General features: G+C 38.0%; 2 protein-coding genes across 4 annotated transcripts in view; both read right to left on the bottom strand.

Annotated features, from left to right (window-relative positions):
* The window catches only part of znf609b (zinc finger protein 609b), a 59,513-nt gene extending 55,768 nt beyond the window's left edge, over positions 1-3,745 (bottom strand). Inside the window, exon 1 of the mRNA XM_081359642.1 lies at positions 3,217-3,745. The gene's annotated coding sequence lies outside the window, so the exon portion shown is untranslated. The remainder of the gene's footprint in view (positions 1-3,216) is intronic.
* Positions 3,746-8,867: 5,122 nt separating this feature from the next.
* The window catches only part of trip4 (thyroid hormone receptor interactor 4), a 90,456-nt gene continuing 84,221 nt past the window's right edge, over positions 8,868-15,102 (bottom strand). For all 3 annotated transcript variants that reach the window (XM_081359644.1, XM_081359645.1, XM_081359646.1), the window contains one exon: positions 8,868-9,091. Coding sequence is in view for 2 of the 3 variants with exons in the window: in XM_081359645.1 (XP_081215771.1) it covers positions 9,033-9,091 (59 nt within the window). In the remaining variant the exon portion in view is untranslated. The remainder of the gene's footprint in view (positions 9,092-15,102) is intronic.

Genomic DNA, 15,102 nt, shown 5'->3' with positions numbered 1-15,102 from the left:
TACAAAAACATCTGTCTAGACCAAAGCTGAGCAAAAGTTTTCCAGTGTAATACTTTAGGAGAGTAAACAACATCTAACTCTGGCCTGCAGACAAAACTCAACTCAACAGCTCATAAAGAGAGAAAACAATGTGTCTGAGATCCAGGAAATAGATTCGCCCTCCGGCTGACTGCCAACTCATCTCCACATGAGCACTCTACAACATTATCACTGATAAAAGCCAATCGTATTGAAAGCAGATGATGTAAAATGTCACATATTTGCCTGTATTTGGTGTCAAGCCTCCATTCATAATATTGCAATTTTTTGGGATATAGTGTCACAAACATTTTTCAAATACCTTTGAAGTATTACCAGTAGTACCGTCTAATAGTGCTGCAGTCGTGATGGCAAAACCCGCCGGTGGTTCCCTCCAGATTTCCCTATGGGTTTTTATAATGAGGTTTTGAGTAAAATAAGCTCTGTGTTAAACGTAATTTGACGATACTTGGATGTTTTGTTCCACAATGTAAATTTCACACACTCGCACCCCAAACGTTCTCATCAAGTTACTTATTAGAAACATAAAAAAAAAATTTAAATAAACATAACAGCTTCAAAATTCTAATTTTTTATACGGGTGTGTGTAATTTATGTTGTAGAATAAAAGTATCGTCAACTTATGTTTAACACAGACTAGAGCTGCATGATTCCGGATAAATTGGGAATCATGATTTTTCCGTTTCACACAGAGATCACTAAACTAAACTAAATATCATGCAGGCCTAATTTACTAGAGGCTTTGACACATTTTCATTGCAACAGTCTATTTAAAATGTTTAATTCATCTGAATGAATTATAAAAAAAAAAAAAAACAGGTTAAATGAATGATTCAACGACTCACTCAAACACTTTACTTGTTTCATTACTGGATGAATCAGCGTTTTTGAACGCATCTCTTGAATGATGAATTCAATGCCAAATACATGCTTAACAGTCCCTTGTCGCCACCTACTGGTGTAACGATGTAATGATATAAGCTTTATTTGAAGCGTTAAGTACTTTCAGGAGGTTATTTACTCTATTTTGATCACTACCGTAGATATCAGTGTTGATATCCGAACTATAAACTTTTATCTCAATTCTTCTGCGAGATGAATATTTGCAACACAGAAATAACAAAACTGTGTGCGGTTTCATACCTAAACGTGACATTTGCTCTCTCTGGGTCAGCGGCAGCACAACGCAGGTTTGAATGTTCCAGTGTGATTTCGTTGTCATTTGGGAATGAGATTGCCATCTTTTAACGATTAATCACACAGCTGTACCACAGACCTTATTTTTCTCATAAAAAAAAAAAAAAACTTATAAAATCCTTTAGAAAAATCTTGAGGGAACACTTTCAAAATTAGTCTTCCGGGATCAATGGAGTTCGATATGGAACACTAGGGTTCTTGACTCAATTTTAAAGAACCCTGTATGCCAAAAACAAGAGGATATAGAGATGTTTTAAATGATTGCATAATCCTTTTATGTTTAACAGGTTATTCTAGAGACAAATATTTGTACGAGCTGTTTCATTCATAAAATTGAATCACAATAACAAATGAATGAAAACTAAATCCATTGAATGATCCCATGATGGGAACCCATAGAAGGTTCTATATAAGAAGCTTCTGACAGAAGCTTCTATATAGAACCAGATGGTGATGTGTGGCCAATAGAAACGAGCCATATGATCGTGCTTCACTGACTGTATTAACATACTCTGTTTCCAAAAGAAGGAAATTGTAAACAAAACACTTAATATGAAACCCAAGTTCATTAAATGATTTTCTGAACAAACATCTTCGACTTATCTTGAGGATGTCAGCAGGTGTCTGCTCCAACTCTTCAAATAGCCCATTTTATAACACTTCTTTCTAAGACCACATAAAGTCAGGGGTTTCTTCTGAAAGCTGATTATTTCCATATGCTATTTATTATGGTTTCCCTGCTTGTCTTTTTATTTGAGGCTACTTGATATCTGTGCTAATTCTTTAAACAATACAATAGGGCAAATGCATTTCAGTTCCATTCACACACATACTGAATAGTGCACAATAGGTTCCCCTAGCTAGTAGTGCAGTCCATGGACTGAATAAATCTAGATGATATTAACACAATACCATATCATCGATATGAATGAATACCATTCATATCAATGAATACCATGGTGTTATTATGGTACCTACATCTGCAACCATCAGAAAATGGTACAAAATGGACAATGTCAAGAAAACATAAACCAACACCTTTTTTCTTCGAGTTCAGATCCAAAATAAAGACTTTTATGAAATTAAAAGGAGAAAATGAAACGTGTTTCCCTATAGTCAGCAGCAAAAAAAATATTTCAATATGAAAGATACTAAAATTAGGTTTTGACATAGCATCCCATTATAAATGAAAACTAGAATGAGTGTAAGATTAGTTGAAGAGCTAATAATCCACATCATAATGCTAACTACTGGAAAAACTTGTGGACTTGTTACGATTATTCAGAATCAGTGGGAAAATCAAGCAAGCAGATAAGATAGAAATATGGCATCAAATGTTAATAACACAGTACTTACATAAACCATGTAATTTACATTGTAATCGAATATACTTGAAAGAAAACCACTTGGTATACTATCATGGTTCGCGTCCAAAAACCATGATATAGTCATGATACCATGTCTAAAACCTTTTGTTAGTGTATGAGCACTGCTCTGAAGACGTGTGACTGTTGAAGGTTGTATTATCTGGAGTGAGTTCTGTGTTTGAGCAGTGATTCACTGCGAATATTCTGATACTCGCACGCATCCTTTGACATTCATAACAGACTCGAGCTCTTCCACAGAGAACTGCAACTCCAGCATAAACAAACCACAGCCGTTTTAAGCACTGTCGGGGTGTTTATGGACTCGCAGCCCGTTTATTTGTGCTCGTAATCGAGTAAACTGGGACTCGTTGTTCGATTCGCCGCACCTAACGCGCTGCTCGAGCGCATTGGTCCGTGACGCGTTGCTCTTAAGGAAATGACTCTCTAAGATGGTCAAAGCATGTGTGAGCCATGACAACCGAGCTAAGCTAACGGGCTAAAGCACCTCCAGTCTCCATCTGCACCAATAAAACACCACCCCCTACCCACACACACACACACACACACACACACACACACACAAAAGAAATGCATTAATCCCAGCGTCACTTACCCCACACGCGAACCCCTATCCAGAGAATACTTATGTACATTCCATAGAGGAAGGTGGAAAGGCCTCTGGATTTGCGCACGGAATTCCAAAAATGATCCCAAAGCAGTGCACTTCCCAACACATCCAGCAACTAGAGAAAAGGAAGGCCAGCAGCCATCACACTCCTAAAGATCCCGTTCAGAAATGCAAACACTGCCCTGAAACTGGCATCGCAGGATCGAAATCTCACAGCTTTCTTCAAATACGTCTTTCTTAAACTCCAAGACGATAAATCCAACATCTCGGCACGTCCATTTTCACGTATATTCATTCATTTTTTTCCCTTGAGTTGAGTCCTAGATCCCTCGCTCCTTTCAGTAAGGGGGATACAATGTAACTAAAGGGCAGGAGGAGGAAGCGCCATGAAATCCAGGAGAATGATCCGGATGGATTGAACCCTGCGCGCGCAGTGCGCGGTAAGACGCGGAAACTGGATCAGTCGATATTCTTCCTGGAATTTCCACCATGTGTTTGTGTGTGTTTATGAGGCCAGCACATTTAAAAAGCCTTCTTTTCTGCCTTGACTTGTTTTCCTCTTCCTGGTCTTGTTTTAACATATTTCTTAATGTTTTTTTTTTTTAATATGAAATGACAAATTGATTTTACAAATTCAATTCAATTCACATTTATTTGTATATAGCGCTTTTCACAATACACACCGTTTCAAAGCAGCTTTAGAGAAAATGCATGAGTCCACATTACAATTTAGAGTGATCTCTTATCAGAGATCATTTCTCTAATCATTTCAGAAATGTACATATACAAATCACACAGAAAGCTAAACATGTACAGTATTAATACAAACAATGTCATAATTTAAGGCAGAAACAATGAGCTCACTGAAGTAATGAATACATGTTTGTTAACAAATGATTATGACATATAGAAAATAGTAGCATTGGTGCATCAAATTCAAACTAAATTTAGTTAAAAGCAAATGCACCAAAAAGAATATTTATTCAATTTGGCTTCATTAACTTCTTTGAATGACCATTAATTAGTTCTTCAGGGATTAAATATTATTTAGATGATTCTGTAGACTTGCAATGAATGGCATTAACAATCTTCAGTTTTGGATAATAAAAAGGACTCGTTCGAACAGATCATGTTTTTTACTGTCATGCCGAAGAATCAAATCACAATTTAGTTATCCTGCCTACATGAAAACTCTTATTAAATGTCGTTCCAAACCCATTTGACTTTTTCCTCCATGAACTTTAGCAGTTTAGCATAAGCCTTAAAGAGACACACACAAAAATGGACCATAAAAGAATGATAAAAGGGATCTGTTCTGCAAACCTTCTAAAGAAATACAATCTTTTTTTCTTTGCCAGAGATTTGCTATATGGTGCAAATATGGTATGAAGATACGCATCACTAGCTGTGTTTCCATCCAAAGTTGCGAATTTAGCAGATGCACAAAATAGGAATATGGCATATTTGTGAATAAAGCAGCGTTTCCATCCCATGTGTTCAAGAGAACAAAATAGTCACTTCCAGGGAAATTGCAGTAATAAAATGAATAAATCAGTGCCAAAAATGGAAGTTGCTGCAATCAGGGACTGTGGATCATAATTGAGTTGCGTTTACACAATAAATGCTGTCATGTTCTCTTGCGTTCAAATGCTGGTGTTTGGGAACGCAATCATGTGACACTAATTATAATTATACCCAATTATACCCCTATTGTGATGACAAACTTTATCTCAGAAACTTCAGAACGACAAAACCGACATCTGAGATAAGTGAGTGCAGTTATCCAATCACATCGTCTGTTGAGGCTGTCACATGTTTTTTATTGAGCATCGAGGGATTTATTCGGTAAATGTGTTTTCATCTTTGTTTATGCGCATATCCTCTTAAAAGATAAGATAGTTAACCCAGAATTTACATTTTGGGGGAACTATCCCTTTAAAAGAGGAGGAGTTAAAGGTCCCGTTCTGCGTGATCCCATGTTTCAAACTTTAGTTAGTGTGTAATGTTGTTGTTAGAGTATAAATAATATCTGTAAAATTATAAAGCTCAAAGTTCAATGCCAAGCGAGATATTTTATTTAACAGAAGTTGACTACAAAAAACGGCTGGATTGGACTACACCCCTCTACTTCCTTCATTAATGACATCACCAGAACCGTCTTTAGACTAACCTCCGCCCACAGGAACACAGGCGTATTGATGGCGAAATGTCAACAGACATGGTTGATGTTTATCTATAATCGGGTACCGCAAAAGTTTAATTCAAAGTTGTTAGTTTGCTCTGTCCATCTCACCACGGACTGTTTTTCTAACCTGGGATAATATCAAGCAGGCTTCTCTCAGCGTTTCATACTCTGACGAAGGGGACAATTTCAACTATATTCCAGCAAGCGGTAAGTACAAGTAGTGATTTAATATGGAAGTAGCGATCAACTTCACATCGTTTCTCTTAGTAGGATGAAAATAATCTTACTTAAACTGTGATTAATATACAGAAAGCGATCAAAGAACAATCCCTTTCCAGTCGGCCAAGCTGTCAATCACACAGCGCGAGTTTATCTGGACACTTGCCAAAACTCGTTATGAAATCAATGACGCTGTTACACTGCACAACGAAGCTCTTACTGTATTTATATACCTCATGTTTGCATTGGTGAAATCATTAGTGAGTGCAGAAACTGCGTTGCAATGATAAGATCTTTTTTTCACGCGATCAACAGGCTGTCATCTGCTCAATGCTCATCACTGCAACCTTTTATGTGATGAGAATAGATCTAAATACTTAAAAAACTTCTCACGATTCGTTAATCCCGATAGCTGTAATAGTAAAAACGTATAATAGCTGTAATAGTAAAAGTTTTCCAGATAGTTCCACATGTAATGCCAGATATTTCATATGCAAGTATGTCAGCCAATCACAGCAGAGGGCGTTTACGCTGAAGTCTCACAGCAGACACGCCCCTTCAAACAGAGTGTTCAAATCAGGGAATGAAATCAGGCTAGGAAATATGCCTTTTATTTTTAAATTATAACAATTTTTGATCTAAAAAACATACTAACATTATAAGGGCACCCCTGGAAACATTATAAAATAATAAAAATAATCCATGGAATGGGACCTTTAAATGATTAAACACTTGACATGTGGTGCTACAGTAACATTGCTGGTGAGAACATGATCGATATGTAATGATTTTGATTTCAGTTGCTACATGATGACTGACAGCATTGCTTTGCTTTTGAAGTATGACTAAGCCAGACATACCAATTTATGTGTTAATATAGCAAACACACAAACATTTATAACACTCAAAAATGTCCTGATATTGTACAAATGCCATTTGTTGATGTGCATGTAGGCGTTTTACTCTTTGACTTCTTGCATAGCTCAGTGAACTGCCATATACAGTAGATATTTTTTAATATTATATCATAATTTGGCAGCAGGTTTATTAGGCTGCTGTCACTTTAAGACGAGACGCACGGATCCATTACACATGCGTTTTCTTCAAATATGTATCATATATTTAAACATTTAAGCGCATTTCCTCCTTTACCAATTGTTAGTAGTGTGCTGTAAATGTGAAATATAAAATAAGTATAATTTGCATTTCCGTAATACAAAATACAACCAATTTATTTCAAATAACTGTATTATTTTAAGTAGAAGAAACACATTTTTAAAACTTATGGTCAATCACATCTTTTTTCGCATTACAGGAATTTGGTATGAAATTGACTTCAGTGAACACTGGAAAGTGTCTAGCAACAATGCTAGATAACAATCCGGCATCATCAGGAAGTTCTCACGCGATTTCTGGTTCCTGGGTGGCAGCGTCGTGTCTGTAGCCACAGGTACACTCATTTGCACTGTCTTTCATCCGGGGTTAACAGAGTGAGGCCTGTCAAACAGTGGCGAGAGAAGGAAACGCCTGCGAGGAAAGTGCTGACGGAGAACAGGAAGACCTGCTGCTGACATTCCTTCTACAACCTAAGCCTCTTTTAAAATGCCCCCTCATTCAAATGCAAAAACATAAGCTTTTCATAAGATAATGAGCTCCTTCACACTCGAGTCGTGCTTTTAATAGCTCATACTGTGTGTTTAAACAAACGCAGGAAACTTGTTTGAATGCTCCATAATGATGTTGTTTTATTGAGAAACATTTTGATTTAGAAATCCCACGCATCGGCCGGTGCATCGAATCCCACCCAAGATCAAATCTCTGTGAAAAACTGAATTTAGGAAGGTCTTCCGCACTTCCCGAGAAAACGTCTTTTGTACTTGGGCACAAAGGAGCGTCCCAGCACCCATAGCTGGAGGAGATGTGTGCGTTTGATTAGCGGCTCTCTGGCTTTAGGCGACGCAGGGTTTCCAAAAGGTTTAATCTGACACTCAAACGCCATTAGGATTTTGGACAATTAGTCGCACATTACTATATAATTGAAAAAAAAGAAGCAAAGTGACTGACATGCTGTAAAAGGGTGGATCATATGAACACTTTCACATTAGGTCACATTTCAGCTCAGATAAATATTGACTTTAACGTCTTTGCTCCCACTGTGGCTATAGTGGTTTTCCAAAGTTACTACTCAATTTCTGACATCGATACCATGGGGAAAAACTGCCATTTAGATATTTTTTTATATTATATTTTATATTATATCATAATTTGGCAGCAGGTATTTTAGGCTGCTGTCACTTTAAGACTGTAGAGCATTGGCGCTTGCAACACCAAGGTCATGGGTTCGATTCCCAGGGAAAGCAAGGACTGATGAGAATGTAAAATGTGTACTTTGAAATACAACGTAAGTCGCCAAATGCATACATGTACACAAGTGTTTTCTTCAAATATGTATCATATATTTATTTAAACATTATCGTTATGACAATTACGGTAAGCGCATTTCCTCCTCTCTCAATTGTTAGTAGTGTGCTGTAAATGTGAAATATAAAATAAGTATAATTTGCATTTCTGTAATACAAAATATAACCAATTTATTTCAAATAATTGTATTATTTAATTAGAAGAAACACATTTTTTAAAACTCATGGTCAATCACATCTTTTTCCGCATTACAGGAATTTGGTATGAAATTAATTTGCGAGAATTACTCAAAATGATTCGCACGTGATATTCCAAAAAAGCGAAGCAATCCCAGAACAGACTCTCTATTCACCAGACCGCAGATGCAAGCTAACCACTTATCACGCTGATGTATTTCCCCATGTTGAACGTCCCGTTTTGCACAAGAAGAGGGAAATATATGCTCCATGGCCACTTTAATGCAGTTCCCATCATGCAATCTCCCGTTAATGGAGCCAGTCATTTGCTCTTTCTGCTGCAGAGATGCCTGTGTCACAAAGAAGCCACTCAATCACTCTGAGAGCAGCAGGCCCAAAAACCTGAGAGGCTTTGTGGCCCAAATAACAAGAGCAGCTCCAATACGAGCTCTCCAGCACAATTGCCTCTTTAGTAAGCAGAAAATTCCTTGCTCAGCCAAGCGGTTCTGGTTCAGACCGTCGGCTTTATGAGCTGGAAATCCAATTGAGATTAAAAGGGAGCTGGTTAATTATATGGCAAAAAAGACTGGATTATAACAAATATATGATTAGTATTAAAGACCAGATACACAAGTAGTCTTCAGCCTTTTATTGCAGAAAAAGCAATTAGGGAATGATTCTGGTTTGGTTATCTATTGACGGTCACCATATGCGTCCATGTGACACGGTGATTCCCACTGTCTGACACGGCCGACGACTCTCTGTTCCTCGTCTCTTGACCACCACGGCTTTGTTTCGGGTCACGCCGGCTGCATTAAACACTTCTTGGCACTTTGATGGCTCTGGCTCTCCAGTTTCCCTGTGTGAGAGAATGGGGAGGGGTGAGGTTAATGGTGATTCAAGTCCCGGTGACCTTTTCAAAGCTCCCTGTCAAACAACCAAAAGCTGCCCTGCTGAGCCGAGGGCTGGGATCAGGAAGAGGGAATTTATGAATCCGTTTACACACACATTCACACTTACAACACCTTTTCACACTTTCTCATCGCACACATAGGGATTGCAGTGCTGTAAAAGTCACACTGATACATCGTTACTCAGGGACAGGTTTAAATCTAGATGTTGCATTCACAGAATAGTTCATTTGCTTAGTGTAAATCGGAAGAAAATTCTGCGAATACGGATTCACAACCAACTAGCATTCAGAGAGATTAAATGTTCTTCCTAGAATGATGTACAACTTTCCATTGCATGTGATTTGTTATTAAAATGACACAGAATAAAGGTTCTGTAGGGATGTCAATAGATTAAAGTATTGCATTGATGACTAATCTAATGTATTTTTATTATTTAGCTCTTAGAATGATTAATAACTTTAAATTGGCTAAAAATCTCTATGAAGTCTAAATGTATTCTTTTTCTTTCCAAATGCCTTTCTTAAAGGGATAGTTCACTTTGAAATTAAATTTTGGTATGTTTTAGCTTACCTCAAGGGCATCCAAGATGTAGGTGTCTTTTTTTCCGCAGTAGTTTCAATTTTGATATTTTTAGGTCAAACCGTTCTTGTCTGTCAGTCATATAATGCAGGTCTATGGTCACTGTCTCAAAGAGCATGCACAGAGTCCAAATTAAAACAATTCCCCGTCGTCCAAATTAAACAATTCCCCATCATAAGTACACATTGATGGCCTAAGACACGAATGAAGCGGTTTGTGTGAGAAAACGAACAGTATTAATATCGTTGTTACCTCTTGAACACAGCCGCGTCCAAGTGATCTGAGGATATATACACTAGGTGTCGCCTTGGCTACTGCAGTTCATTGAACGAAACCGTAGCCAAGGCGACATCTAGAGTATATATCTATACCCGCCCGCGCCCTCAGATCACTTGGACGCGGCTGTGTTCAAGAGGTAATACTGTTCGTTTTCTCACACAAACCACTCGTTTCGTGTCTTAGGCCATCAATGTGTACTTACGATGGGGAATTGTTTAATTTGGGCGATGGGGAATTGTTTTAATTTGGACTCTGTGCATGCTCTTTGAGACAGTGACCATAGACCTGCATTATATGACTGACAGACAAGAACGGTTTGACCGAAAAATATCAAAATTGAAACTACTGCGGAAACAAAGACACCTACATCTTGGATGCCCTTGAGGTAAGCTAAAACATACCAAAATTTAATTTCAAAGTGAACTATCCCTTTAAATAAAAGTGTAATATATATGTTATATTGATGCCGCAGCATCTTCATAACAGTGTTTAGGTGGTATTGCATATTTGTTGAGCTTCTGTAAATACATTTGGCCATAAAGACTGCAAATGACTACTTTTGTTAAAAGTCCAACTTGGATTGGGTTTTGTCATTATGAAGGCCATCCTTGCTTTGTAGAGGAAAACAGAATGAAGCGATTTTGTCAAATTAAGTCGAAGTGTTCCCTGCATCTAAAAAACAAATAATATTAAACATTTAATTGTTCTCAATTATCCCGAATAACAGTAGTTTTTTTTTAAACATATCAAGTATTTCAGTGTCAGAATAAATCTTCAAGAACTGCAAATTCCCAAGGAATCTCATTTTCAGGCTAATATTTTAGGCTAGTGTCAGTTGTTCTGTCAGATTCTTCAGGGGTGAGATTCTGTGAGTCCTAATGCTGCATTACTGTAGATAAGAGCCGCCAGTACGAGGCTCTCAGCAGTCTTCAGAAACCGGAGCCACTCGATCGATAGCAAATGAGATGATGCTGATCTGGCTGGCATCAGCATCTCTATTCTGTGGGAAAGCAAAGACTCTCAATTCCACCCCTTGATCTTCGCTGGCCGCTTTTTCAGATCAGTTGGCAGCATTCGGCACAAGATGTACAGCGCTAGCATCTGTCAACCTGCAACGCCTGCAAAGTCTGGCTCTCTTCAAACAACTCATGCTGATGAAATCTGTTACCTGACCAAAATTTGAGTCACGGAACACGACATACGCTAAAGCCAGCTTATCAGATGCTGTCTTTTTGTTTGTCTCGCCCTATTAAACCTGCGGCTCCGGGAAGGCAAAAACCTGTAAACAATTGTTCAGAGCATGCATCTGAATGCTATTTCAAAGCACACTGTCACAAAGCCGTAAGAGGAGAATTTCACGCTACCAATACATGAATGAACAGATCAGTTAGGTCAACAAAGAGAAAGAGATTTTTTTTTCTTTGATATAAAATACTTTTTCAAAACAAACTGAGCAATGGATGCACATCTGAAATCAGCTAAGACTATTCCAGAATCAATTTTAAATCATAACTTAATTTAAGAGAGATCTAAACATAACATACCCTACATAACACTACAAAGAAACATCACAGCACAAACACAATCTAATGGAGATGCATTTCTCCAGCCAATGGTTGCGTAGAGCTGCTGAGTCCCAGTATTCTGCATTGGCTGGTGAGGCAACTTTTGAGAGCCCAGACATCGACCTGGCAAGATAATTTCTCATTGATTGTTTAGGGGCTGTTGTGAAGCAGTTTATTACCCATACTGCAGCAAGGGAGCCAGCCCAACAATAGATGCAGAGCATTGCTGGAACTCCATCATCTAGCACATCTGGCTTTTCTCCAACTACCTACGCTCAGATCAAGTACTGAACTCCAGAACTTATGCAATCTTCCCATCTAACAGGACTGCATAGAGTCTAAAACAAAACAAAACACGTAGAACTACCCTGGGCTCATTCGAAGAACTGTAACTGTTTGTTGGAAACACAGTTTTTTTTGTTTTGTTTTTTTTTTTTAAGTAAAATGTAACCGGGAACTTTACTGGAACTTAAAACAATAGACCTAAAAATAAAAATTATATTCTCAGCCCCGAGTCAACAAGTAGAATATCCAATCTGATTGTTCTTTTCCATTCAAGAGAAACTTAAAAAAGGACAAAACAATGCCATAAAAGTGCACTATATTCTAATTTCTATTTAAATACATACAATAGTTTCACATGAGAAACTTGTTATTCACTATGTACTGTAAGTTAGGTATGGAGTGCCACAGGGATCCGTCGCTGGCCCTTTGTTATTCACCTTGTACACACTCCCTTTAGATGATATTATGAGAAAACATGGCATTAGCTTTTACTTTGATGCTGATAAAACTAACTTAAAAACTAAAAGTTTTATAACTTTTTATAAAGTTAGCTGAGTGCATTAATAAAACGTAATTCCTAGATGACCAATAATTTCTTTCTAGTAGACAGGATTTTCATTTTCTGGTAGACTATCTCTTTAAATCTCATTAAAGTCTTTAATTACATTTATAATGTTTCGCATTTCTCCATAGAAGACCACAGATGCCAGAAATCCAATAGTATTATAAATGTTCAGGATGGATTTCATTGTTGGAGTATTTCCGGGGCACAACGCTGCTCATGCGACCTGTGACATAGGCTCCGTGTTAGATGTTTGTTTTGATTGTTTTATATCAAGTGTTTTGTAGTTTTCATTTAGTTATTATTTATATACGAGATGGCTAACTTCTGGGCAATTCTGGGCCTTCTGGTGTTCATTTCTCAACCAATATTGGCTCTGTGGACAATGCCGACAACGCAGACTGGAGCATGTATATCAACCGTGAAAAATCTGGTTTATTCACGTGGACTATTGCTGGATTTGCGCCCGCTTGCTGTTCTGCCGACAACGGATTCAACACTTTTTAAAAATGTCCCAAAATGTCTTTTAGTTGGCATCAGTTGGAAAAAGTCTAAAGCGAAACAGAGGAAAAGGGGTTCGAGAGGAGGAATACTCAAAAGGCTACGGAGAAGAGGAAGTAGACTGCCCTTACCTGCTATCACCTTGTCAAATGTTAGATCCCTGAGAAATAAAGTTGATGAGCTGTCTACGTTGATCAAATATGATGGGGATTATCGTCGCACAAGCCTTTTCTGTTTTACTGAGACAGATTTTCACCTTGATGGATTTACTTTGACTTGATACAAGAAAGCAACACAATATCCAGTGCCTTGATTCTGCCTGCTTTGCTACCGAACTGAATCAATTTTATGCTCGTTTTAATCATAGCTATTCAGATGAGCACTGGACTCCTACAGAGCATCCTGACCTTTACCCCATACTAATTGAGGAACAGATTGTGGAAAAGGTTTTAATGCAAGTCAAACCCCAAAAGACATCGGGGCCGGATGGAATAAAGGGCAAGGTATTGAGGGAATGTACATCTTAGCTGAAGGGTGTGTTGACACAACTTTTTCAGCTGTCTCTTGACTTTAATGTTGTACCACAAGCCTGGAAGGAAAGTACCATCATCCCATTACCAAAAAAGGCTCATGCTAAGGTGCTTGAGGACTATAGACCAGTGGCTTTAACATCTGTGCTCTGCGAGTGTATGGAGAGAGTGGTTTGTCAGCAACTCTCCCAGACAATGCCTGGTAAACTTGACCCTTTGCAATTTGCTTATAGAACTGGGAAGGTAATTGAAGATACCACCCTCACTATGCTGGACAGGGCTGTAAAGCATTTGGACTTCATTTTGCAAATACATGCGTTAGGATTTTAATTATGGACTATTCTTCTGCCTTTAATACTGTGAATATAAACACACTTCTGAGGCGTCTGGAGGACCAGACCTTGATTTGATGGATTAATATTTTTTACAGGACTGCCCACAAAAAGTCAGAGAATGTGGTTTTAAAATCTGGTCTCCCACAGGGATGTGTTTTATCCCCAATTCTTTTCTCTATTTATACAAATGAGATAGCCTGTAATAATGATAAAGGCTTATCAACGTCTAGGCTTACTGAGGAGTTTTAATATTGAAAAGGACATTCTGATAGCTCTGTATAAATCACTCATTGAATCTGTGCTCACTTTCAACATTGCATCCTGGTACAACTCTCTGTTAAATGCAAAAACAGACTTTTAAGGATTACAAACATGGCTGGTAAAATTATTGGTGAGAAACAAGTAACTCTGTCTGATCTTTACACTGTGGCAGTAAAAAAGGAAAGCCTCCGTTGTTGTGACAGATTCTTCCCATCCCCTCTATAGTTCATTTCATGAACTTCCGTCTGGTAGACGATATAAAGTACCTTTGGTGAAAAAGGCCAAGTATAAGACGACTTTTATTCCAACTGCCATTGATATTTTAAATAGGAAATGGGGGTGTATCTTAAATTGTTGTTGTGTGGTTGTCTCTTGTATTGATAATTTTCTACCCCTGTGGGGAAAGACAATAATGTTTTTTTGAATTGAATTGAATTTGAGATCCCCAAAGGAACCTTACAGTAGAAAGCATTCCCTTGTTTTTGTTGTGTTCAATCATATCGGTTCCTGAAAAGGCTGTTTGTCTTGTAGCCATGGGCAGTGAAGGGTGGGAGGAGGGACATCAACACATGCACACAGTAAGGGTAATAAACACAGACAGCTGGAGCATTGTGAGCTAGCTCTAGAGGTATAGTCCATGTTAAGATGAGCTTGGATATATGACTAGAAATAATAATGTAATAAAGATAGACAGTCTTTGCTTTGATGTTTCATATATGATAGTGAGTCAAGTCAAAGCCTATAAAACAAATCACTGTTCACTGCAGGATCTGACTAACTCTGAGGGTCTCAATCAAGGATAACGCACCAGAAGTGCCAAGGGAGAATCACATCACAGTCTGGGGAGATCCAGCTCGTTTTTCCAATCTAACTCTAAGTACCTTAATGATTAGAGCATGTCATGAATGCTCACAGACACTTACAGCTCCCTCACTGCAGTGAATTCAATGCACACAAGTCTCCGGAAGGAAGAGACTCTCAGCTGGTTTAATCGTATGGAATTTACTCAACTACTTATCTTGCTGCAGAATTGGAGTAAAATGAAAATTTTGAATAGGT

Source organism: Scardinius erythrophthalmus (genome assembly GCF_964197995.2).
Source record: "Scardinius erythrophthalmus genome assembly, chromosome: 2".
Classification (NCBI taxonomy): Eukaryota; Metazoa; Chordata; class Actinopteri; order Cypriniformes; family Leuciscidae; genus Scardinius; species Scardinius erythrophthalmus.
This window is presented reverse-complemented; position numbering and strand designations above follow the sequence as displayed.